The sequence below is a fragment of the Macaca nemestrina genome, chromosome 1 (assembly GCF_043159975.1).
Source record: "Macaca nemestrina isolate mMacNem1 chromosome 1, mMacNem.hap1, whole genome shotgun sequence".
NCBI classification, from domain to species: Eukaryota; Metazoa; Chordata; class Mammalia; order Primates; family Cercopithecidae; genus Macaca; species Macaca nemestrina.
The window spans coordinates 60273150-60298208 of NC_092125.1; the positions used below are offsets into that span (position 1 = coordinate 60273150).

The following is a 25059-nucleotide window of genomic DNA, read 5'->3' on the forward strand; positions in this document are numbered from 1 at the left end:
GACAGGCCGAGGAGGGCGGACGAGTTCCAGCTCTGGGGCTGCCCCATCAGCTGTGTCACCCTGAACAAATCATTTCTCCTCTTGGGTCTCGGTTTCCTCCAGTGTGAAACGTGTGAAACGTGGTGGAGGCATGAGGGGACCTCCTCTGGTCCCATGTGACTCTGTGGCTGTCCCCAAAGGCAAGAGGGTCCCCAGCCCTGGGGCCAAGGCCCTGGGGCACCCTTTCCAAACAAATGCACGTCTCTGACGGGCTGAGCTTTGCTCGCTTGGGTTTCTTTGCTTTCTTCCTTTTTTTTTCTTTCCTGGATGGAATTCCTGCCAGCTCCGAAGGAAGGAGGGAAGGGGAGCCAGCCGCAGCGTAGAAAGTTTCCTTGACTCCTCCTCCGGCTGGGTCTCCCTCCCTTGCCAAGCCCAGCCTGTGAAACTGAATAACGAAGATCACTCAACAATGCCTGCCCCTCTCTGACTGCACCGTCCCGGCGCTCCCACCGCCACCGCTGACGCCCAGCAGAGTCCCCGGGGCGGTCCCCACCGACGGCGCAGCCCACCGGGACCGGGAGGAAGCAGCTGCGGCCACCGCGCCCGTGCGTCCACACGCCCGCCCGCCAGGTGCCCCAGCAGCGCGGCCGCCGAGATGCCCAGCCCTCCCGGGCTCCGGGCACTGTGGCTTTGCGCCGCGCTGTGCGCCTCCCGGAGCGCCGGAGGCGCCCCCCGGGCCGGCCCGGGGCCCACTGCTTGCCCGGCCCCCTGCCACTGCCAGGAGGACGGCATCATGCTGTCTGCCGACTGCTCTGAGCTCGGGCTGTCCGCCGTACCGGGGGACCTGGACCCCCTGACGGCTTACCTGTGAGTACTGCCTGCCCGTCCCCACCTGGTCCTGCGGGCTGCTGGCTAGTGCCCAGTCTCGGCCTCAGCAGGGCACCTGCTTGCTTGGTGCCCTGGGGCGTGGGCATCACAGAGAGGGTTCACCCCCTTCCAAGTTCACGGCTGCGGGACTGGGGAGGGGAGAAGAGTCTGAGATGAAATATCAGGTGAGCAGGGAGACCGGGCTTCCCTGACTTGGCTTCCCCATTGGCCTCTGTGCTTGTGGGCTCACTATGGGAGCCCAGGCTTGGTGAGGTGGGTTCTGGACCCTGAGCAGGAGGGCACGGGGCTGGCTGCCCCATCTCCGTTGCTACATTCTCTTCTAGTAGAGCAGTGCCCGGGATGGTGGCTGAGGGTAAAGCTGACAGAACTGGAGGTGGAGGTGAGGGGAGCGTGCCCCAGTGGGGTGGAAATAATGTCTGTTCTTCTGCCATGGTGGGGACAGCAGGGCTGTCACACTGAGGATGAGGGGGGGTTCCCAGAAGCTGGGAGGGGGCCCCTATCCACTCTTGTCTCCTTAGAAAGGGACTCTGCCAGCACCATCTCCCTTCACTGGGGCCTCCTGGCTCCCCCAGGGTCCTCCCTAAAGTCATGTCCCAAGAGGCTGTGTTGGAGACACTAATTTGTGGGCAGGCGCCGAGGCTGAAAACCAGAGAACCATTTTTAGCGTCTGAGTTGGGGTGAGATGGCGCGTGAAGGGGACCCTACTGGGGGCAGCTGTCCTGTCAGTCTGGCTCACAGAGCTTACCCTCAGAACTGGAGGGCTGGGGGCTCTGGCTGCTCACTACCTGGGCAGAAGGAGGGTGACAGAGCACTTTCCAGGCCACCTACCCACACCCCCAGCCGGGCTCTGGGGAAAGGAAACCTCCTCCAGCCCAGGTCTGCAGGCCCCATCACCTTCCTCAGAGCAGCTGGGAGCAGGTGGGAAAGCCTGGGGCCTTCTGCTGAGGGCTAGGATCCTAGAGCTCCTTCTGGCCTGAGAGAGGCCCCTCATGGCTTTGGGGTTCCAACATGTCAGAGCTTAGAGGAAGAGGAGGTTGGGCGAATCTTTACAGGGGCCTAGCAAGAATTTGTGGAACTAAAAGGGTGCTCAGTGTTGGCAGTGTCCTGGTGGGAGGTGGAGGGTCCCAGATGGCAACTTTTCACAGGACTGCTCTCCAAATGTCCCTGTCCCCAGGTCGGGATGTCCCCCTCCACTCCAAAAGGCACAGGCTGTGGGCCAGGTGAAGGAGTGAGAAGGGAAAAATAATGTCCATCTTCCAGACGGACAAATGGAATCCTTCACAGTGCAGCGGGTGACGGCACAGGCAGTCATGGGAATAAAGGTACCAACTGCACAGAGCCCGGGCACTCAACATCTGGCAAAGCAGGGCAGGCTCCCGCCCCACCCCACACCCAGGCCAGCCCTGCTTTCAGCAGTTTTCTATCCTGGGAGTATGTGACATTGGTTCATTTGAAGACAGGGTCCTGTAGCTAAAGAGTTTAGGCGTGACTTCTGTGGAACCTTTCTCTGGGTGAGCCGAAGGAAGGTCCCTTGCCTGGGTTGAAGGGGCAAGGAAGATAAGGCCTTCCAGAGCTTCCTTTCCCAGCATTAAGTCTTCCTAGACTGGTTAATGATCCTTTTTCTAGAAGGACTTGGGGAAGGAGGTACAGTGTCACCTTTGGAATTCAAGCATCCTACCATCCATGCTGGCAGAAGATTTTCCTGCTAGCTTATCACAGTTCCCTCAGAGCTGTGAACTCTGCGTTTGGGTTCAGTAGAGGTGGGGTTTTCTGAGCTGGTCTGTCTTCCTGGGGATTGAGAAACTCCCTCTCTCTCAAGACTCAGGGGATGCTTCTGAGCGGTGGAGAGAAGAGAGGGAGTGGGAACTAGAAAGAGTATGATGGGTCCTGAGGCAATGTGGGGAATTTAGCAGTGGGGTCTGGAATATTGGAAGGAGGTGGCAGAGGACCGTGTCCCCTGCTCTTGGCTGGGGAGGGGTCCCACGTGGATGGTGCATAGAGGATTCCTACAGTTGTCCTGAGGGTGGCTCAGAGGAGGAATTTTCTTTCTTTGCCCTCTCTGGAGAACGGCTCTACCACAAAGGCCCCTGAAGGTGGGGCTGAGGGCTGGCATGGAGAAGAGCCAGGGTGGGGGAGTCTTGGGGCTCTCTTCTCTTTTCAGCAATGTTAGGAGATGCCAGGCTTGGCCCTGCCCCGTGTACCCCAGAGGACAGAGCAGATTCACATCTGGTGATATAACCAGCAGTGCCTCTCTCCGGGTCACTCAAACCTTGGTTCCTTCCTAGCTCTGCTGCCTACTGAGAGTCACTCACTGAATACCTCTAAACCTCAGGTTCTTCATGTGTACATGGAGAGGAGGAAGCAGGTTGTTGAGAGGATTAAGTGAGATAATATGTTCAGTGAAAATCCCCACAGTGCCTGACACCCGAGGGTGACTCTGAAATGGTGGCTAGTATTATCATGCCTCCTATGGGTGCTCTGTGGAGGCGGAGGTAAGCTACCAGGCCTCTCTACACCGGAGGGAAATTGAGCCTAGTGGGAGAGTGTAGAATTCAAGGGAATGGTTTGTGGCTGGAGGAAGAGAGCTGCGTGCTGGGGAGGTGAGTGTCAGGGCAACTCTTGATCAATACTTGGCTGGTTCTGGGGACTTGGAGCCCAACCAGTTGGTAAAAATTGGGGGTTGGGGATCGGGGGTGGGGTGGGGACTTAGGTCATCCTGACACAGAGTTGCGAATGAAAAATGTTAAAACACTGCAGGAAGTAGCAGACCAGAGAGGACTCGAAGATCCTTAGAAGGAGCCATAGACGGAACCATAGGAGGCTCCCAGGAGCTATGGGCTCCAAAAGGTACCCGCAAGTCCGCTTGCACATTCCTTGACCTGGTCTCAATAAAAATGACTTCATATCTCTTCCCCCACTCCACGGCTGTGAGATTTTCTCCTTCTAGCCAATACCTGTCATGAGGTAGGTGCTTCCGCCTCTCCATCTTGGTTCTAAGGCAGACCAGGAAGGCATCTCTATAACCAACTGGTATTCTTTGCTTTGACAATCATGTCCAAAAACTATTACCACTTCTGGACTCAGTGCCAGCCCTGTTTGATCAAGGTTGGGAAGACAGACTTCAGATACTCACAATCCTTCATATGTCTCTCTTTTTTCAACAGTTTCCTCCTAAACTGTAGTCTCAGCGAGGCTCATTGACACTCACCGGGGTTTCAACATTCTCCCTGGCTGGGGCCTGTTCTGGAAATAGACCAAGGGGGAGATGGAGGCCCTGGCTCTGGGACATCCAATCTGATGGTGATGAGAAGGCATGATGCCTCTTGTTCTATTATTTTTTCTTTCTTCTTTAAAAAGAAAAAAAAAAAGACCAGTAATGTGCTGACTTCATAACAAGGTTTGAGGGAGGCACTTCTCACACGTGAGCACAAAAACCCGATCGTCACGCTTCTTACCTACAAAAAGATCACCTCTTGTTCTATTCTATCGCATGTGCACACGATGCAGAGACAGGAGTACACAGACAGCATATAACTTGTTGAGCAGATAATCCCTGGAGTTGTTCCTGAGTAGAAAGATCTGGGTAGTTACTCTGGGCCCCCAGGCTGAGCAGTGTCAGTAAACAGATGGTGCCAGAAAAGGTGTCTCACACCTAGTTGTAAAAGACCTAAGGCTTACGCACTTGCAGTCCCACCTAAGCACCCATTTTCATTGTCCACTGCCACCAGGCCTGTGGGCGGGCCACTACACCATGCAACCTCCACTTCAGACTGCTAATTGCTTTCTTGGGAATTCACTCCCTTTAAGATTTCCTGTGATAACTGATAACCACCTGACTTGTTTGAAAGGTTAGATGGTGTGTACATGTGTGTCTGTGTGTGTCTGTGTGTGTTTCTGCGTGTGTGTAGATACAGGGTAATTTACAGGAGATGTCTGTAAATTTGCCACATTTGCCACAACAAAGCAGAGTTCATGCTATCATTTACTAGCTATGTGACCCCCAGCCAGTTGATTAGCCCTTCTGTGACTTAGTTTCCTCACCTGTAAACAGGGTTAAGATCTACCTCATAGGGCTGTTGTGTGGATTCACTGAGATGATGTTTGCAAAGGGTTTGTTATAATGTCTGGTCCATTGTTATTAGGGTGTTGTTATTAGGGTGACTAGGGCCAAGAAATGTTAGTCATGGAAGTCTTCCTGGAGGAGGAAGTCCTGGAATTAGCATGGGAGGGAGGGAAGCAGGTCTGTTCTATGAAAGGTATAGGATAGGTATGTGTGTAGTTGGGGCCTGTGAGAGGCAGAAGAAGCTGCCAAGAGGATGGAATGAGCTCTACTGGGAACCCAGAGTGATTTTAGGTTTTTTTTTTTTTTTTTTTGAGTACAGTCTAGAAAAACCAGGGAGGGGAAGGGAACACCTGATGGAAGACCCCAGCGTGCTCCCTTATATAGTCTAGAGATGAAGAAGCAAAGAACAGGCGGCCTTAACAGGGGAGAGCCAGCCTTGGAGAGGAAGTGTTGTGAATTGGGGGTGGAGGTGCCAATGGGCCAGGTCTCATTTCTCACTTCCAAGGCCACCCTTCCCTGGCCCAGTCTTAATCGCCCTTTCTAATAGATTCTAAGAGTTTGACTCCTCCTTCCGGAAACTTGGGGTTTGTGAGTTCTAATCTTCAGTCTCTCAGTTGCTATGAGACCCTGTGCAGGTCCCAAAACTTCTCTGTACCTCAGTGTCCAGAGAAGCCATGTTTTGGATGAAAAACTAGAAAGTGGGAGAGGCAGGGAGCAACCCACTCTGAGTCTCCTGCTCCTGGTGCGGGACAGAGAAAGCTCCCGGGGAGAGCTGCTCGGCAGCAGGCCGGGAGGGAAGGGAAGGAGGGAAGGGGAGGACCCAGGCAGCACCCAGACCAGTGCGGGGAAGAGAGGGGCAAAGGAGGGGTACAGTGACTCCAGGAAGTGGGGTCCTGTGGGGCTCTCCCGTGCCAGCCTTGCTCCAAAGTGGAGCCTAGTAGGGCGGGCCCATCAGAAGGCAGACCCGGGGGGTCGCCGGAGGTGGGTGAATGTGTGGGGGAGCCAACACCCCAGTTCAAAGGAAAGGCAGGAAACAGCCCTAGGCAAAAGAAAAAGGAAACCTCTCGGCTCTGGCAGCAGCGGGCATGGGGCGCGGCCGGGTGGGGCGGCTGGCGGAGGAGAAGAAAGCCTGGCTCAGAGCAGAGTTGGCCCCCAGCCTGCCCCCACTCCACCCCACCTTCCCCCCATTCCATGGGCTCTCAACCCTGATGGCCCCACACGCGCTGCAGCCTGCTTCCTGCACTGACCCATGCCCCCCAGGGGAGAGACAGACAGGGCACAGAGGGTATCTGAATGGGGAGGCCTTGCTGGGCGCGGGTTCAAGTCTCAGCTCCCCTGTTGATGAGCCGTGTCTCTGGGCAAATCACTTAACCTCCCCCAAACTCCAGTTTCTCAGTCTTCAAAATGGAAACACTAATAGTATCTACCTCAAAGGGTTGTGAGGAGGAGCAAATGAGACAAAGAAAGCAAAGGGTCTTTTATGCTATAAGGGCTTACAAAATGTTTACTATTAATATAGTTTTTCTTAATGCCTTCAACTACAAATAAACTACCATGAAAAGGGCCCAGCAGAGCTACGGGGACAGGATGGGGAGTTAGGATGGCAGAGTCTCATCTTCTGGAGCCCCATCAGATCACCCTTCCTTCCCTCCCACCCTCCTTCTTTACTAACAAAGCCCCTCCCACTGACTTTCAGGGAAACAGGCCTTTCAAGCAGCCAGTTCTGCTCTTGGGATCCTGGGCGTGGATGATGGAGGAAGTGATCCTTCTCCCAGGCGATGCCCGGAGGAGCTGGGGCTAAGCCTGCCGCCTGGTGGGAGACTCTCCAAAGAGGAAGAATCTGGGCTTCTAGGTTAGCACTGTCTGGAGAGTCCAGCTTCTCCCCAGAAATCGGAGTTCCTTGAAATTAGAGTTTCTCTGCTATAGCCCAAGGAAAAGCAGGGGTGGATGGGGCATTTGGGATTGGGAGTGTTGTTGTGGGGGTGGGGAGGGTGGGGGGCAGACATGCCCTGAGGGGCCATGAGGATCTTCCTTTGAGCTCATCCTTAATGGGTTGTTTGACCTTAGGCTAGTGACCCACTATTGGGAGCAGGGCCAAGATCAAGGAGCCTGCCGGGGCTTCAGACACCTTGGGAAGGTGCAGGAGATGGGGTGGGGGAAAAAATGCCAATCCCCCTTCCCCAGGTTGGAAATGGCAACTTCTTTCAGCCAAACTGAAATGAACTCACTGACCTGGGGGCTTCTGAGAATTGTGGGGGCCCCTTGTACTAACTAGTCCATTGTCAGAAATGGAGTGATCTCCAGTCCCTGATGACAATTCAGGTCTCTTCCCTCGCCCTTCAGACATGGGAGAACAGGTCCCAGGAGGAGAAAAACACCCGAGAGGCCAAACTTGGGCAGTGAGCAGAGAGTTATTTTGGAAGCAGCGAAAGGACATGGTGGGGGGAGAGCTCAGGGGTTGGCACTGTGCCCCCCGGAGCCATGCCAGAGCAGGCCACGGGCAGGCTGGCGGCTGGCGGGTTGGGGGGGCTGGGCCCGGCTACTTAAGGCACCTCCAGAACTGAAGTTTCCTTTGTGTCCCATCCCCAGTCCTCCCTTCTCTGCTACGACCTTTTTTCTCCTCCAGAAACCATCAGGGGATGCCTATGCTCTGTATCTTCAATTCCCCCATCCCTGGGAGATCAGGGCTCTCTCTGATTAGCTATGAGACGTGAATTTGAGGCTGGGACCGGGGAAGCACATTGTGCCCAGCTCTCTGCCTCTCCTGTCTGCTCCAGCATGGTGAGGATACCTTCCTGTTTGATGTATTCATTCCCTGGACTGTGATCTTCTTCCAGGAAGACACTAGCTCATCAGGAACGTTCATTCTTGGGACCCAGTCTCGATGGGCCCCCATAGGTTCAGAGACACATACATAGGAATCCACCATCACCCTGGTGTCTCTTCTATACCAATAACAGTGATAACCAGCATTTACTGAATGGTTGGCATGTGGCAAGAAGTGTGCTCAAGCACTTTATCTGCATCATCTCACATAAACCCCATGAGAGAGGTGCTACAGCTACTCAGAGGCCCACAGCTGAGGGGTTTCCAAGCTCCAAGCGAATGAGCAGGACTCTGGGCTTGTCAAAATCCCAGGCCAAGCAGCCTCTCAAAGCCTATTTATAATTCCTGTCTTTCTGGGGGAAGGATCAGTGGTTTGCCCCATTTCCCTCCCATCCACCAGCAGTGGTTTCTGGGAGCCCATCTATGGGGGCTGCTTGGAGGGGAAGGTATTGGGGCTCAGCACAGAAACTGGGGACTCTGGGGAGGGTAAGACAGAATCCTTGAGTGTGGAGATGATCATCAGCATTGATGTTGAGGACCTACTGTCTGCTGGGTCCTCTGGGAGGCAGTCAGGGTGATGACTTCAGTGAGATACCAGCCAGGTGCACGTGAAAAGTGAACTCACTGTATCAGATAATCCCGGGAGCATCCAGGGAGGACCAGAGGTGAGGTCCATGGGCATTCAAGGGAGAGAGAGGACTGAGGTGGTCAGGGAAGTCCCAGGGGAGAGAGAAGAGGCTTGAGTCCTGAATACCAGAAGGATTTAATTCAGGGCCAGGAGAAGGGGAAGCCATGAGCCCAGGATAGAATGAGGAACCTCAATGGGGTTTCGTACTTCATCTCCATGACCTGTTCTGTCCCACTCCCTGGGGCAGCATGTTCTAGAGCAGGGCTTTCTGCCCTTTTTCCCTCAGGGAACACATTTTAAAAACACAGACACACACATATACAAACACACAAACCCAATCCAAGGTGTTCAGCGTCCCGGGTAAACCAACAAGGCCTCTCAGGGGAAAGGCACCCAGTTAACCCTGGGCAGCATCCAGCCATCCCAAGGCATAGGAGACCCCATCTGGACACACACCTGGAAGCACTGCTGTAGAAGAAAGAGTGCATGTTTGCAGCCAAGCAGACATGGGTTCAAGGCTAGGCTCCAGCACTAACCAGCTACGGCTGTGTGTTTCTTCACCCCTCTCAGCTTCTGTTTTCTTACTTTCAAAACAGGCATACGGAAAGATGTTTATAATTAGACACAGTGTTTGGCACATAGCAAATGTCCAATCTATGGGAGCTATGGTTATTATCTATCTGGTCTCCCCTTGAGAGAGGCACTTGGGAGAAGGGGTGGAGGCAGGCCTGCAGTGGCCCTTCGTTTCGCCTATTTGACTCTGTCTGCCTAGGGCTTGCTGAGAGTGAGACCCAGAGGGTCGGTCCTAGGACACAGTGCCTCTCACTCTCTGCCCCTGCCACCATCCTTTCCCCTTTGCCCTTGGAGGTGCTGGAGGAGGTGGGAGTGTCCCCGAGAGTGTCCAGACTGACAGAAAGGTGGCAGAAAGGTGCTGAGTGCCTTCCATTGCACCAGTGTCAGGGACTTGGATGTGGTCCCCAGGCCCAAAGCCAAGGCAGATGGACTCACGGAGGGGGAGGAACAGAGGAGCAGTGCGGAGCCACTGTTTCCACGTAGCAGCCGCAGCCCAGTGCATTGCTGGGGTTCTTGCAGGGCAGAGGGAGGGCTTTTTGTATAGGGGAATATGTGGGTGAACCAGGAAAATGGGAGCCTAGTACATGGAGGTTTATTCCAACTCCCTATGTGATCTGCAAGTTAGAATTGCCCCCCATCTGAGTTAATCGTTGACTCCTGGGAAACAGGCCAAAGGCAGCCCCCCGCTAAGAAGCTTTTAGCACCTCCTATAGGAAGGAAGCCTTCTCAGTGAATCCGGTGTGAGGATTCTTTTCTCCAGGTCTCTAGACCTCTCCCAACGTGCTCCATGTTCCTTTGCATGAAGAAGAACAGCGCAGTTTGGTAGAGTGTGTGTAAGCCTCAGTTGCTATCAGCACACTGTGTGGATTATGGCAATACTTGTCCTCCCCACTGGTGCTGCGGTGCCCCTCATGCCCCGTGTTAATAACCAATGATAGTGCCACTTGAACTCCCAGGCTGTTGTGAGGAGCAAGCATTCATTCATTCAATCATTCATTTGTTCATTTGACAAATGTGGATTGAATACTTGCCCTCTTTCCTCTCTCCTGGAGCCTTGGAGAGAGAGATAAGACACGCGCAAATAACTGTGACCTGTTGTAGGAAGTGAGAAACACGCCCAGGTAGGGCCAGATACCGCGCAGCAGGCGGGGCACAGAGGAGGGAACGCTGGTGTCTAACTGAGGCCCCTAATTCTGAAGCCCCTGAAAGGTGGTCGTGGTGCAAAGGAAAACCCACAGGCCAAGGAATGGGAAGACCAAGGTTGACACTTGTCAGGTGTCGAGAATCATCTCTGCCCAATGAGTTGTTGCATGAAGCAAGATCCTGCTTGGGGGGCGTTTTGCACACAGGGGGTGTGATTTTATTTCCTGTGAAAATATCAGGTAGTATTATGTTCACTATGTCTTTGTAGGGTGTGTGTGTCCCCATCTGTCTGTATGTTTGTCTGACTGTGATGCTCTACTTCATCAGATTCAGGGTTCCTTGTGGACAGGAGCCATGTTTCTTTGCATCAGAAGAGGGGAACTCTTTTAGGGCAGGGGCCATGCCCCCGCTTCAGTCTGGGAGCTTCCTGTATGCAGGATCTGTGCTCATGGTTCCTCTTCTCGGGATCACATCACACATACCTCCTTCAAGCACACACACACCTCCAAACACACACACACCTAATACACACACATCTCCTTCAAACACACACATATCTAACACACACACACACCTCCTTCAAATACACACACACCACTAACACACACATACCTCCTTCAAACATACACACACACCTAACACACACACACCTCCTCCAAACACACAAACATACAGCTAACACACACACACCTCCTCCAAACACACAAACATACACCTAACACACACACACCTCCTTCAAACACACACAACACCTAACACACATACCTCCTTCAAGCACACACACCTCCAAACACACACAACCACACATAACACACACACACCTCCTCCAAACACACACACACCTAACACACACTCACACCTTCTTCAAACACACACACACCTCCAAACACACACACACCTAACACACACACAAACACACCCTCTTCAAACACACACACACCTCCTTCATGCACACACCTCCCTCAAACACACACAGACACCCTTCTTTCAAACATACACACCTCCTTCAAACACACACCCCTCCTTCAAACATACACACACCTCCTTCAAACACACAAACCCACACACACCTCCAAACACACACAGACCTAACACACACACATACCTCCTTCAAACATACACACACATGTCCTTCAAGAACACACCCCCTACCCCAGTATGGGTCTCCGCCTGCAGGGGGCGCTCAGGACAGGGCTGTAAACAGATCCAGTGTATGCATTTCATTTTTTCTCCCTTCCTCTCAGCTCCAGATCTGGGGCAACCCAGGGTTAGGAGTGTTTGAGGATGGAGGACGCTGGATCAAGTGTCCAGGAATTGTGAGAGTTGAGGCAGGAAGGGGCTGTAAACTAATCTCCTGCCTTTGTGGTGGACAGAGCAGATTAGAAGGCTGGGAGAAGACGAGAAAGGAGGGGAACCATTGTCTGGGACAAAAGCAAGAGAGAATGAGAATTGGGACAGGACCTGGGCTCCCACCCTCACTTACCTGGGGCAGATGAGAGCTCAGGACCGAAAGGAGTCAGAGCTGGGAACCAGCTCACCTCTCAGGCCACCCTGGACCCGGTCCCCCAAGTGCAGTTCACTTGGACTGCTTCAGCAGGTAACTGTGCTTGGGGGACCGGGTCCAGGGTGGCCTGAGATCCCTTCACAGACATGCCCTCCACGCTGTCACACAGGGCCCCGTGCTTGGGTCATTGCTCTGCTGTTACCATGTCATTTTTTTGGTTGTGTGTGTGTGTGTTATTTTATTTTATTTATTTATTTTTGGGACAGGATCTTGCACTTCACCCAGGCTGGAGTGCAATGGTATGATCTCCGCTCACTGCAGCCTCAACTCCCTGGGCTCAAGTGATCCTCCCACCTCAGCCTCCCGAGTAGCTGAGACTACAGGTGCCCACTACCACAACCAGCTAATTTTTAAGTTTTTTAAAAATTAAAATACTTAAAACTTATAGTGAGGTCTCACTATATTGCCCAGGCTGGTCTTGAACTTGCTGGGATTACAGGTGAGAGAGCTGTGTAAAATTTTTAATAATTTTTTTCACAAGGGCCCTACATTTTATTTTGCACTGGGTCCTGCAAATTATTTTATTTATTTATTTATTTATTTATTTTTATTTATTGAGACAGAGTCTCTCTCTGTCACCCAGGCTGGAGTGCAATGTTGCTATCTCGGCTCACTGCAACCTCCGCCTCCTGGGTTCAAGCGATTCTTCTGCCTCAGCCTCTCAAGAAGCTGGGATTATAGGCTCCTGCCACCACATCCGGCTAATTTTTGTATTTTTAGTAGAGACAGGGCTTCGCCATGTTGGCCAGGCTGGTCTTGAACTCGTGACCTCAGGTGATCCATCTGCCTTGGCCTCCCAAAGTCCTGGGATTACAGGTGTGAGCCACTGTGCCTGGCCGGTCCTGCAAATTATGTAGCCCTTTCTCCCCTTAACCTAGAGGCTAGGGCAGGAGGGGATGAGAGGAAGGGGTCTTTTTCTCAGGGATGCCTCAGGGAAGACAAGGCAGCCTTTGCCCAGATGTGCAGGAGGCGGCCCCAGGACTAGAGGGGAGACTGAGCATCCTTGGGTTGGAGGTGCTTCTTGGCCTGAGTGTGGCATCTGCAGGGGCCAGGGACTATGGGGTGCATTGTGCTAGAGTGGGCACAGGGGGCACACCAGAGTTTCAGCGATTCTGGGAATGAGGCAGTTGTCAGTCTCTGGTGGGCAGGGATTCTGCTTGAAAGGGAGGGCAGAGGGCCCATCCCACAGGTGTCAGATCCTGTGTGTGTCGGCCTCCTTCCCAGTTTCTTATAAATCTAGCAGACTGGGTAAGTGCACAAACCTCAGAGCCACTCCACCTGAGTTCAGATTCTGGCTCTGCCTTTTACCAATCCTTGGGGATTTACCCTCTTTGTGCCTTAGTTTCCTCACCTGTAATAGAGGAATGACAATGATGCCCTTGTTAAATGAGTTAATATATGCAAAGTGCCTAGAACGGCATCTGGCACATAGTAACCGTTCAATGGATGTTAGCTATTATTTTTCATTTATTCAACCTATGAATATGTATTAAGCATACACTTAGTAGTAGGCACAGCCGTGCTAGGCGCTGACACTAACTTTCACTACAACAAACAGAGTCCCTGGTCCAGCTGTGGAGATAAATTCTTAGTAACGCCTGAGTGAGCACCTGGACTCAGGAAATCCTACCACTGACCTGCAGAGCCCTGCTGGCTCAGCCCCTCCCTGCAGTCTCCCACCCTCCTGCTGCAGTGTTTCTCTGTCCTGTGGAGCGAGGAGCTGCGTGAGTCCTCTGGAGGAAGGGGGTGCTTCCAAAGCTTCCCTCCTCCAGTTTCGTCTGCAGCCCTCCTGACCCCAGCAACTGGAGCTTTAGGTTTGTTCTCCAGTTGGAAGTGGGATCAGGAGACCCCGGGCTAGGACCCTGTCTTTGCTGCCAACATGCTGAGTGCCTTTGGACAAGTCCTCTGATGCCTTTGGGTCTGTTTCCTGTGGGGTGAGAGTTCCTGACCCCAGGGTATTATAGAGACAAATGATGGTGTATAAATAAAGATGCAGAGAGGGGAGAGAGAGAGAAGGAGGAGGAGGTGGAGAGAGAGAGAGAGAGAGGGAAAGAAAGGGGGGGCATGAGTGAGCTGATGATGAGGAGACTGTGATGTGAAGGAAGTGCCAGGGTCCCCTGAGATTTGCAGTGTTGCCTCCGTGAGACTTGAGATCCCAGGGGCTGGAACAGGACATGGCCATCATCAGCACCTCGAGGGCTGTGTGCCCAGCCAGAGCAAGGCCTCCCATTAACTCTGTGCAGCCAGCGGAAAGAGGAACGCCCACCCCCCGCCAGCCGACGCCACGCCAGCCCTCGCCTCGTTGCCCACTCCCCTACTCTGAATGCAGAAGCCCAGGGTGCCACTTCCCCCTCTGCCTGCCCTGCCTCCACCTGCCAGAAAGTATTAGCTTCACTGTCGAGATTGGCATGGGGGCGCAAAGGCACCATGTTGCGGGGCCCAGGGGACCTGCTGGGGGTGGGGCTTGGGGTCAGGAAATACCTGGGCTAACCCCTGGAACCCTGGCATGCCCAGTGCTGATGGACGAATGGCCCTAGAGCCATAGAGGTAGAGTGTGTAGTAAGAGGGGAAGGCTTGGAAGCTCAGAAACTTGGCCTGGGGAGCCCTCCTGACACCTTACTCCAGCCCCTTACCCCTAACCTGGGCTGGGACCTCCAGATGGGCAGATCAAGTCATTACATCCCACCATCTGCTTAGTGTTTGATCCCCCTGGGAATGTGATCACTGGGAAGTTCTTCCAAGAGTTTCTCCTCCTTCCTACTATAATACCCCCGAGTTTCCCTCTTATTTTGGCCAGAGGGGAGAGAGCCCAAAGCCAACCCCTTCTTTGTTAGCCCTATAGGGAATAGTGGGGTGACCTGGGTTTCATTTCACTTTCTCTATGAGGAAGTAATCTTGGCCTATAAAGGCAACCTTGGAGATGCCACACCCGCTATCCCCAGGGATCCTGGAGGGACTGCCTCCTGCCAAGGAGGTCAGAGGCCTCTGCCTGCTTCTCCTCAGAAATCCACACACCCACTCAGCCTGCCTGCCCCATAGTGTTCTGCGCTGCAGCTAGTCCAGGCAACATCTTTGTGAGAAATAGAAAAGGGTGCCCCTTGCCCCAGTAGCCCTACCATGTAGGGAGCGGGTAGAGTTGATGAGTGGGGCAGGAGCGGATTTTGTCCTCTGGTTGGCCCCTTGGCCAGACACCTTTGTCTAGACCAGGCCACAGTGGGATATTTCTATGAGTCAGCCTGGTCAATGCTTAGTAAAAAAAAAAAAAAAAAAAAAAAAAGTGATTTAAAACATATTTATAAAAGATTGCTTAAAGGAAGTTTCTTCTATGGATTCCCTTGGATATCCTAAAGCTTTTCACTCAAAGTATGGTTCACAGCCCAGCAGCACAGCATCAGCATCATCTGGAAGCATGTGAGGAATGCAGAAGCTCAGGCCTCACCCCTAACCTACTGAGCCAGCATCTGCATTTTAGGGTTTGCCAAGCACTGCCTCAAGCTTATTCATGGAATAAGTCAGATCATCAGCAGAGCTGCTGGACAGCCACTCTCTACTCCATCTCCTACAGTACTGCTTTTACCTAGTTTCTACTTAGGTGATGCACCATTGGTTTACATCCAGGTCTATAAGAAACAGCCCTGTGACATCACGGTTGATTTACTGCAAGGATATGGTGAAGAAATGGGTTCAGACCAGAAGCCTGCAGCTCTGGAGGGGAGTGTTTGGAAGAGGCAAGGAAGCATTGGTTTCATTTAGGATGTAAGGGGCTGGCTGAGATGTCTCTTCCTCTGGGAAACCTTCCCTAATCCCTCAACTCTGGGGGAAGCCTCCCCTCTGTGTGCCTGCCCTGCCCCAAGGCTCATTCCCCTGGGTTCTAATTCCTGGTTACTTGTCTGTTTCTCAAACCAGGCTGGGCTCCCCAAGATAGCAGGGGCCTGGCCACCATTGCTCTCCTGGTATCCTCAGTGCTGACCCAAACCCTCTGCACATGGGTGCTCAAAAATATTGGTGGAATGAGTGAAGAGATGAATGAGTGAGTGAATGAATGAACAAATGCCTGGCCAGAGGCTGGGAGGTACAGAGCAGAAAAACAAAAACCCTAGGCTGGAGCAGATGGACTTATTTGAGAGAGAGGCAGGGAGGGCAGCCCTCTTCAAACCTGGTAGTAGCACTAACCTGGCTCCACCGCAGGCAGGAGCCCGAGGTGTGGCTTCCAACCCAGACGGCTGCGGTGAGGAAGGAGTCGCGCTGGGGAGCCTCTTAAGCTGCCAGCCAGCCAGCTCGTGGCCAGGCTTGGGTTTCATGAGAGTGAGACATCTGTTCTATAAACCCTTCCACTTAGAAGCTTTTGCCTTTCCTATTCATTCTCTTAATTCTTTTTTTAAAAGAAAACTTCTTTTGAAAATTTCCATCCAATTCCAAACAAGGTAGGACGAACAAAGGTATGTGCCTACCCCTAGGCTTGGAGAGAGGACTCTAGAGATTTGAGGCTGTGGGTTCTTGAATCTCCACAGCGTGCCTGACACTTGCCTAGGCTCTGAAGATCCAAGATAAGTAAGACCTGAATTTTGCATTGAGAGAGTTTACGATTGGGTCAGGAAATTACCATCCTGTGCATTAAGCGTGAGGCAGGAGATAAGCATAGGCCGGTCGTGGGGGCACTTAGAAGGCAGGTAGGATGCGGCAGCAGTGGAAAGGAATGTGTCTCATTGTGGAATCCTGTGAAGATCCAGGGAGCTGGGGCCAATGGCCAGGAAACCCTGGGGGGGAAGTCTGGGAACACCAAAGCCCGTGGCCATGCCAGCAAATCTCATGTTTATTGAGCATCTACTATGTGTCAGAGCCTGGGGAAAGTGCTAAGGATACACAGATGAGTACGATGAAACCATATACAGAAGTAAACATCCAATTTCAATTTAATGACATAAAAGCTGAGAATTACTCACAGGATTCCATGGGAACCTAGAGGGGAGCCCTCAGAAAGCCTGAGGTTCATGGAAGACTTCCAGAGTTTCTTTTTTTGAGAGAGTCTCACTCTGTTACCCAGGCTGGAGTGCAGTGGTGTGATCTTGGTTCACTGCAACCTCTGTCTCCCAGCCTCCCAGGTTCAAGTAATTCTCCTTACTGAGCCTCCCAAGTAGCTGGGATTGCAGGCATGTGCCACCACACCCGGCTAATTTTTGTATTTTTGTAGAGATGGCGTTTTACCATGTTGGCCAGGCTGGTCTCAAACTCTTGGCCTCCAGTAATCCGCCTGCCTTGGCCTCCCAAAGTGCTGGGATTATAGGCGTGAGCCACTGCGCCCGGCCCAGTGTTTGTTTTTTTAAACTAAATATAATATACATAATAGAAAAGAGTACATATAATAAGTGTATAGCTTGATACACTTCCATAAGCAGATATACTTGTGTAACCAGCACCTGGACCAAGAAAGAGAACGTCATCACCTTTCCAGAAGCACTCCACCGCCATGCCCTCTGCTGGTCACTACCCTCCCCCATAAATATAGCGATGATCGTGATTTCTAACAACATAGGTAGGCTGTGCCTGTGTTTTGAACCCTATTATAAATGGGGCATTATTTTGCATCTGGCTTCTTTCCCTCACCATGTTTAAGGATTCACCCATGTTGTTGCTGGTGGTCATGGTTTGTTCATCCTCATTGTGGCATGGTACTCACTATGGGTTAATATAACCGAGTTTACCCATTCCACTGGTGATGGGCAACTGGACATGTTCCAGTTGGGAGTACCGTGGATAGCTGTGCTACGAGCAGTTTTGTACGGTTGTCTAGTGAGCACACGGATGTGTTTTTGTTGGTTAAGTCCCTGGGAATAGAACTGCTGATCAGAGTAGATCCGAGGGAGTCTCAAGGGGGTGAGAATGACTTTCCTAGGTGGAGAAGTGTGGGATGGGTCATTGGCTTGGGCCAGTGATGGAGGGCGAGCAGAGGGAGGGGCAGGAGGAAGCCACAGTGGAAAGAGTGGCTCTGCTGACTGCTCCCCACTTACCTGGGTTAGTTTCCAGTGGCTGCCGTGACAAAGTACCGCAAACTGGGTGGCCTAAGTTTATTCTTTCACAGTTCTGGAGGCCAGAAACCCAAGATCAAGATGTCAGCAGGGACACATTCCTGTCAATGGCTCTAAGGGAGAACCCACTGCGTGCCTCTTCCAGCTTCTGGTGGTTACCACATCACTCCAATCTCCGCCTCTGTCTTCACCTCACCTTCTTCTCCATGTGTGAGCTCTGCGTGTCTACACAAGGGCAATTGACATTGGATTTAGAGCCCACTCAGATAACCCAGGGGGATCTCCTCATCTCAAGATCTCTTTCTTAGCTACATCTGCAATGGCCCTTTTTCTAAGTAAGATCATATTCACAGGTTCCAGGGATTAGGAGGTAGACACACCTTCAGTGGGGCCACCATTCATCCACCATACTTTCCCTCATTCCCATGGTAACACCCCCAGCTCATTTCCCCCCTTTGCAGAGCTCTGAGGCAGGCCACTTTCTGATGGCAAATCATGTCCTTTTTGGCCAGCTCAGGCCAAGCTTCCTCCAGGAAGCCCTCCCTGACCCACAGGTACTTGAGATTCCTTCAGCACTAATGTACAAGGCTCTGTCCAGCAGTATCTGTGGTTCTGAATCTCTCCTCAGACCGAAGTTTCCTGAGGGCAGGGAACACACACTGTTCACAGGGGCACACACACTTTCTCCAGTGCTCATCCAGGACTCTGCATAAACCGGCTCTGGCAATAAGGAACTTGGGCTGAAGGCACCTTTCCAACAGTGTCTGGTCCAGCCCAGGGCACCATGCCCAGTAACAGCCCCAATGTCCAACACTTCCCCATGTCCTCTCCTCCCCCTAGACACTGCCACCTTAGGGGTCCTGGCTGTTACTTCATCCCAGGGCCTGACTGGTATTCTTAGTTACACACACAACACAGGGGAGGGAGGAAGGAGCTTGGGGCAAAGGGAGGGAGCCCAGTCCTTTGCCTTTCCTTGGAGAAGGCAAGGGAGACAGGAATGCCTTTGGCTGGGAGACCCTGGCCAGAGATCAGAAGATCAAAGGATGAGAAAATCAGGGGCGAGGCAGGTGGCACTCACTTGGAGGCACCAGAGAGAGGCGGCAGCTGCTGCCTCCTAAGGGCAGGGCTGACCCAGAACGCCCTACTCTACCCCCAGCCTCCCCAGCCCATCTTCCCTAACTTTATAGCGCTGCTTCTCCACCAGGAGGGGCTCTGTGGGTTGCATGGCGGTGAGGAGAGGGACTTCCACTGACATTCATGCTACACCCGTGGGTTCTCCCATTTAAACCTCACAACACATTAGATACTATTTTATAGATGCAGAAACTGAGGCACAGAGAGTAAAGGAACTAGTCCAATATCAAACAACTGCTAAGTGTTAGGGCCAAGATACAAACTCTGGCAGTCTGACCCCAGAGCCACTGAGGACTACACCGTAAGGGCAGGCAGAGAACTTTTACTTAGTTCAACTGCAGCATGAGTGAGTGAGGCTAGGTATCAGGAAGAACTTCTTGCTGGACAGGGATTTTAGATCCAGATCTTGGATCTAGTTTTTCCATAGCTCTGATGAACCAAATAGTTCGGGAGTTAGGGAAGAGGGTAGATGGGTGGGGCACTATCCAGAGGGAAGGGCATAAGAGAGAAGCGGCAGAACGAGAAAGGATCAGTGCGGAGGGCGGCGGGTACTGGACCGCGGAACTGGCATTCGAGGCCCCAGGGGCCGGATGGTCTCAGAGGGAGAGGGCCGCTTAACGCGGGCGGGACTGAACCTCCCCTGGGCCGGGAGTGCAGGGCGCGGTGCGCCCAGGTGGGCTTGCGGGGAGGGGTGCCGAGCTCCGGAAAGTTCCACAGGTCCTTCGCAGCCCTGGGGAGCAGGACCCAGAGGCCGACGCGACGGGTGGGGCGCTACCCGGGCCGGCCCTAATCCCCCTCCATTGTTCCGGGAGCTGAGGCCGCCTCCCCACTTCCGAACCCTTTCAGCCATGTGGCGGGCGACGCGGGCAACGGCGGGCAGGGGCGCGGCCAGGCGGGCTGGGGTGGGCAGGGGCTCGCGCCCGAGGTTTGTCCCCGCTCCTGGGGCCGCCGCTTCTCTCCTGGGTACGTGCGTGGAGCTAGGGACTCCACTGAACCACTTGGTGTGGGTTCGCGCTGCCACTACTTAACTTTGTGACACAGGGGGAAGTAACTTGGTATTTCCGAATCTCCGTTTCTTCATTTGGAATGGGAATAAATAATGCTTCGCTCCCTGACCTGTTAAAAAGGATGAAATGAAACCAAGAATGTTCAAGAGCTCTATAAAATGCAGAGACGTGGAGTGGGGGTCTGGAGAGGCGGAGAGGTGGCGAGACACCTTAATTTTGCAGAACCTCATCTGTAAAATGGGTCAATGAAGTCTTTAGCACAGTGTGTGATCCAGCAAACGTAGCTCTTTTTATTATATGCTTTGAACTTTATCTTCTGCTCTTTTCCCCTAGATTCAAATAGAGTCTGGGATCCCATCCAATTTAGAAAACCCTCTGGCTAGGGTAGGGGTAGATGGTGTTTGGGTGCACCTCGGGCTGTGCATACGTGTGTGTGTGTGTGTGTGTGTTGGTGAGTTGAGTTGCTGGGTTGGGAAGGACGGTGCTCTGATGTAAAAGAAAAGCTTCCATCTGGGATGGGGCTAGTGAAGGTGGTGGGGGTGGTGAGGGTGGGACTCTGAATAGAGAGGGCTTTCTCCAGTTTTCCACCCCCAGACACACCCTGCCTGTTTATCCACGAAATAAAGGCAGCAGGACAAGGAGCTTCAGCTAAACAAACAAGGCTCAGAGATGTGGTCTGACTTCACCTCCCCAATCCTTGTGCAGCCCTAGTTCTTCCCACCTGCACCAGCTCCACCCAGTTCCTCTCCTGGGGGCCCTGGCTGGGAGCTTAGGGATTTCCATCCGAGGAGGGAAGTGCAGTTTTTACCCATGGAGAGGTCTGATCTAATGGGATGTCTCAGTCCTTCTCTCTAAGGGGCTTCCAGTCTGATAGGGTAGACAGAATTCACATCCACATACCTCCACACACAGAAACAGTGCCCTCCTAGACGGAGCTGGAGATCAGAATGAGGGCTAGAAGAGACCCTGGTGAGCCAGGGAGACCAGGCTTAGCAGGATAGAGCGGGCAAGTCCTCTAATCCACAGCCACTGCCGTTTGCCTGTGCTGGATTCATTCAATTTCCCTCCTGCCTCAGAATCTGTCTTCCTTCCCTCTTAAATCCCTTGTCCAGGGCCCGCAGGTGGGGTGCCCACTCCTCGGAAGCTGTAGAAAATGGGCCTTGAAGCTGTGTGTGTATGTGACAAGGACAGACAACTGGGAGCCGTGTCTGGGGCCTGTCTGGGGAGAGCAGCCGCATGAATGAGCAACCTGAGATTAGGAGATGACAGTTTGTAATCGAGGACAGGATCATATGGCCTCACTTTGTGACTGAACCCGCAGAGATCAGAGTCAAAAGGCCAAAGGGGTTAGTCTGAGGAAGCCCTGTGACACGTATGTCCCAGTCCCAGCACTTGTCACTCAGGCTTGTAATTGTCCACTCTGTAGTCATTGTCCCCACTTAAGTTGCCTCTTTGAGGACAGGGAACATCTGTGATTGGATTTTGCTGCTTCATCACCTAGCATAGTGCCTGATGTATATTAGGGTGCTCAATAAATGTTGAATGGACAAAAGGCTGCATGACTAAGTGAATGGTTGAAGGTTGGAGACTTCTTGCAGGAGGAGGTACTTGAACTGGGCTTCAGTAAATGGTCGAGTCGGGTGGTGATGCTCAAAGGTAACGTTTGTTGGTTACTTACCATGTGCTAGGCACTGCCTAAGTACTTTACCAGGGAGGAAATTAAGACAGAGAGAGGTGAAATAATTGTCCAAAATCATATAGCCAGTAAGTGGCAGAGCTAGAAATCAAACAGAGGTCAGCCTGACAACAGAGGCTGTACCATTGCTGCCCAATAGAATGCTCTGCGATGATGAATGTGTTCTAGAACCGTGCTGTGCAATACTGGAACCACTAGCTTTGTGTGGCTATTGAGCCTTGAAATGTGGCTAGTGCAGCTAAGGAACTGCCTTTTAAATTTAATTTTAACGAATTTAAATATAGTCACAAGTGGCTAGTGGCTACTGCGCTGGACAGTATAGGTCTCGCATTGTCTCTCAGAGAGGTGGTAGAGAGGAGAGGGGGCCCAGAAACAGTCCCCCATATCTTCACTGGTCTCCAGAGGCTTTGCCCTATCATGCTCCTGGGCTGTTCTCAGGTCACACTGTGGCCCCGGCTGGGCCTGGGAAGCCTGGGTCCCTTTAACTTCTCTGCCTGTGGGTGGCATGGCTTGGCAAGGAGGAAGGGGCCATTGAAGGAGAAGCACACACATGCATTATGCAATCCCTGTGCTATGCTTTGCTCTCGAGAAGCTTCTCTTGGCTCTGTGCATGGGCAGGGGAACACCTCCCCAGGCTCTCTGAGAGCCACAGCTAATTGCATGGGGGCAGGAGTGGCCCTTTGCACCTGACCTGCTGTAACACTTCTGACTGGGATTCAGGAACTTGTGTGGGCCACTCCAGTTTAGCAGCTGTGCTGGGGAGAGCCAGAGATGTCTCCTCAGTCTGGGATGGGCCTAAGTCCCTCCCAAGAGGATTCCCCTGCAGTGCTGAGGGTGGGGACCAGCCCTAGAACTGTCTCCATCTCCTTGCTCTGCCCAGGGGTCCACACCCTTGGCATGCTGTTGCTGTCAGATTAACCGCTTTCAGTAAGAAGAGGTCGGAACAATACGATTTAACCTGAAGTTGGTTCCTATGGTGGTGCCAAACCATGATTTCCCAAATCTAGCATTTTTGAGAGAGAGGAACCTCTTCTGGGTCTCGTCCCTCCCTGACCTTCTTTCTCTACCATCAGGGTTTTTTGGAGACCCACATCACATCAATGAAACATCACCATGTAGTGGACAGTCTCTGACTTCTGACTTCCATGGTCTTTTAACTCAGGGGAAACAAAACAAAACTAACAAAAAAACCCCACCTTTTCGTTTCTCTCACCTGACTTTTAGGAATGTCTTCCCCTGCCTTTATCCCTCTCAGCTCCACCTGAATGAATTGGGTCACCTTCTGGCAACACTGTGGGTGCCCAGCATCTCCCTGGCTCAGTCTGACCTGCACAAGCTTTGCCTTTGCTTAGCAACTGCCAGGGACTCTCTCCCCTCATAAATAACCCCCCACTCCAGGCTCCCCTCCAGCTTCTCTTTTCCTATCTTCCCCCACATCCGTCCTCTCCATCACAGGCCCTCCTGCCACTCCAGGCAGTCTGGGAGATGTTCCTTTTACCAATAAGGGAGCCAAGAAAGGACAAAATAAAGCAATAGCCCTTTTATTTAAAAATACAGCATTGTTCTCACGCAGGACTTTGTGCAAAGCCAGAGAGAACAGGTTGTGCTCTTATGTGTGTGTGAAGATAGACACACATTTTCCTGATGGGAGTACACTCCCTTGTTTGGATATTTGTGAAAATTGCAAAAAATCCGAGAGAACTTTGTGTCATCTTGTGTGTTTGGAATCTCAAAGATGATAGCTAGTATTCAAGTCATCTCTGATAAGAAGGTGTCATCTAAAGTGCGGAGGCTGTGCTAGAAACCAAGATCAATCTGGTGGGGTGGAAAGAGCATCCCCCAGGGTTTTGGGAGACCTACTTGTAACACCCACTCTGCCATGAACTTGTCGTGTGTCCTTAGGTAACTCTGTTCCTCTGAGTCTGTTCCTGCACTAGCAAATTAAAGGAGTGTAGGTAGAGGAAAGTGCCTGCTCTTCAGCGGGTGTTTGGAAATGCACGGGGTGTTTTTCTTCATTTAAAATTTTATTTTAAGACAGAAAGTCTCAGTCTGTTGTCCAGCCTGAAGTGCAGGGGGACTACCCTAGCTCACCGCAGCTTCAAACTCCCAAGCTCAGGGGATTCTCCTGCCTCAGCCTTCCAAGTAACTGGGACTCTAGGTGTGTGCCACCGTGTCTGGCTAGTTTTTAATTTTGTATAGGGACAAAGTCTCACAATGTTGTCCAGGCTCATGCGGTGTCTTTGATGGTCACAATAATAGGGAGATGCTCCAAACATTTATGAGCAAGGCCAGGGAAGCGAAAAGCTCTGCAGCAAGTGGGACAGTCCCGCCCAGTGAAGAACTGCCCATCCGCAATGCCGATGGAGCCCCCACAAGTAACATGAGGTGCTCTCTGGTGCTTTCCTCTCTGAACTCGGTTCTGTGGGCTGCTCACGTCTCATCCATGCCCCGCCTCATTCTGCCCGGGAAGCCTTCCCTGCTCACGCTCTCTCCTGAGTGTCTGTTGTACTCTCCAGTCTGGGCACATGTTCTAGAACCTAATTGGGAGGGTGGCTGCAGAACAAAGCGGAGTACATATGTGGAAGTTTGCCGTCCCTTTGTGAGTAAACAGTCCTTCCCCAGCAACACTGTCAACTCCTTGATGGCCCAGACCTTGCCCTGGGCTTTGTCTGTATCTCATGCAGCACTGAGCTCAGCACACAGAAGCCTGTGGGAAAACAACTTCATGACCTTCAGGGCTGGCCGGGAACTTAGCATTCATCTAATGGAACCAGGTCCTCTGATTCCAGATTCTGTGTTATTTCCTCTCCGCCCCATCACCTGCTTCTGTTGTTGACAGAAGAATTCAGCAAGTGTTCTCTGAGCACCAAATGGTCTCCGTGGCGGCCAGCCTGTCTCCTGGCTCCTTTCAGTGGGAGAGAACCCCACCTTTGGACTCTCAACAGTGGCCTGTTCTGCTCCTTGCCAACCCACGAGCTGTCTCCTGACATGGCAGGATATGTGCCCGGCCCAGCCTGGCCCTCATGGGGAGGGGTTGCTGCTGAAGGTTGTCTGGGCAGCTCGTTAAGCACTAGTCAGAGACTGAGAGAAGGCTCGGGAGAAAGCTGCTGGTCCACTGCGGGAGCCAAGGGATTATTTGGAGGAGGACCTCACTTTAATTTCTCTAGAGGATGCCTGATTAAGAGAACAGTGAGCATTGTGAGCAACAGCCTTCATGGATTGGGTGCCAGCTTGGAACTAAGCATATGGTAGTTTCTTTATAGAGGTTAGGCCCTTATAGCAGCTGGGGGAGACATTGACACTAGGCAGGAGGAAGAACTTCCCTAGAGTAAAGGCTCGGCCACAGGAACATCACCTGTCTATGTCTGTAATGCACTCATTTGGATATTTATTAAGCATCCCATTTCAGGCACCCTGATAGGACTGGAGGATACACAGATGACTAAGGTTAAGTCCTTGCCTTGAAGAAACACATAGTCATCTGTGTCATTCTATAGTAATAATTATAATTCAGTTAGATGAGTAGAATATT

General features: G+C 52.3%; 1 protein-coding gene and 1 non-coding gene across 4 annotated transcripts in view; one reads left to right on the forward strand and one right to left on the reverse strand.

The window, feature by feature from the left end:
- Positions 1–192: 192 nt before the first annotated feature.
- LOC105484738 (leucine rich repeat containing G protein-coupled receptor 6) overlaps positions 193–25059 on the forward strand; it is a 126150-nt gene continuing 101283 nt past the window's right edge. For 2 of the 3 annotated variants that reach the window (XM_011746635.2, XM_011746636.2), the window contains exon 1: positions 193–846. In XM_011746635.2, coding sequence (XP_011744937.2) covers positions 635–846 — 212 coding nt within the window. In that variant the 5' untranslated portion in view covers positions 193–634. The remainder of the gene's footprint in view (positions 847–25059) is intronic. The other variant, XM_011746634.2, reaches the window with a different exon arrangement.
- Positions 4231–4334, reverse strand: LOC112427243 (small nucleolar RNA U13). Its single transcript, XR_003018753.1, has one exon. It is a non-coding gene; the product is annotated as a small nucleolar RNA U13 (small nucleolar RNA).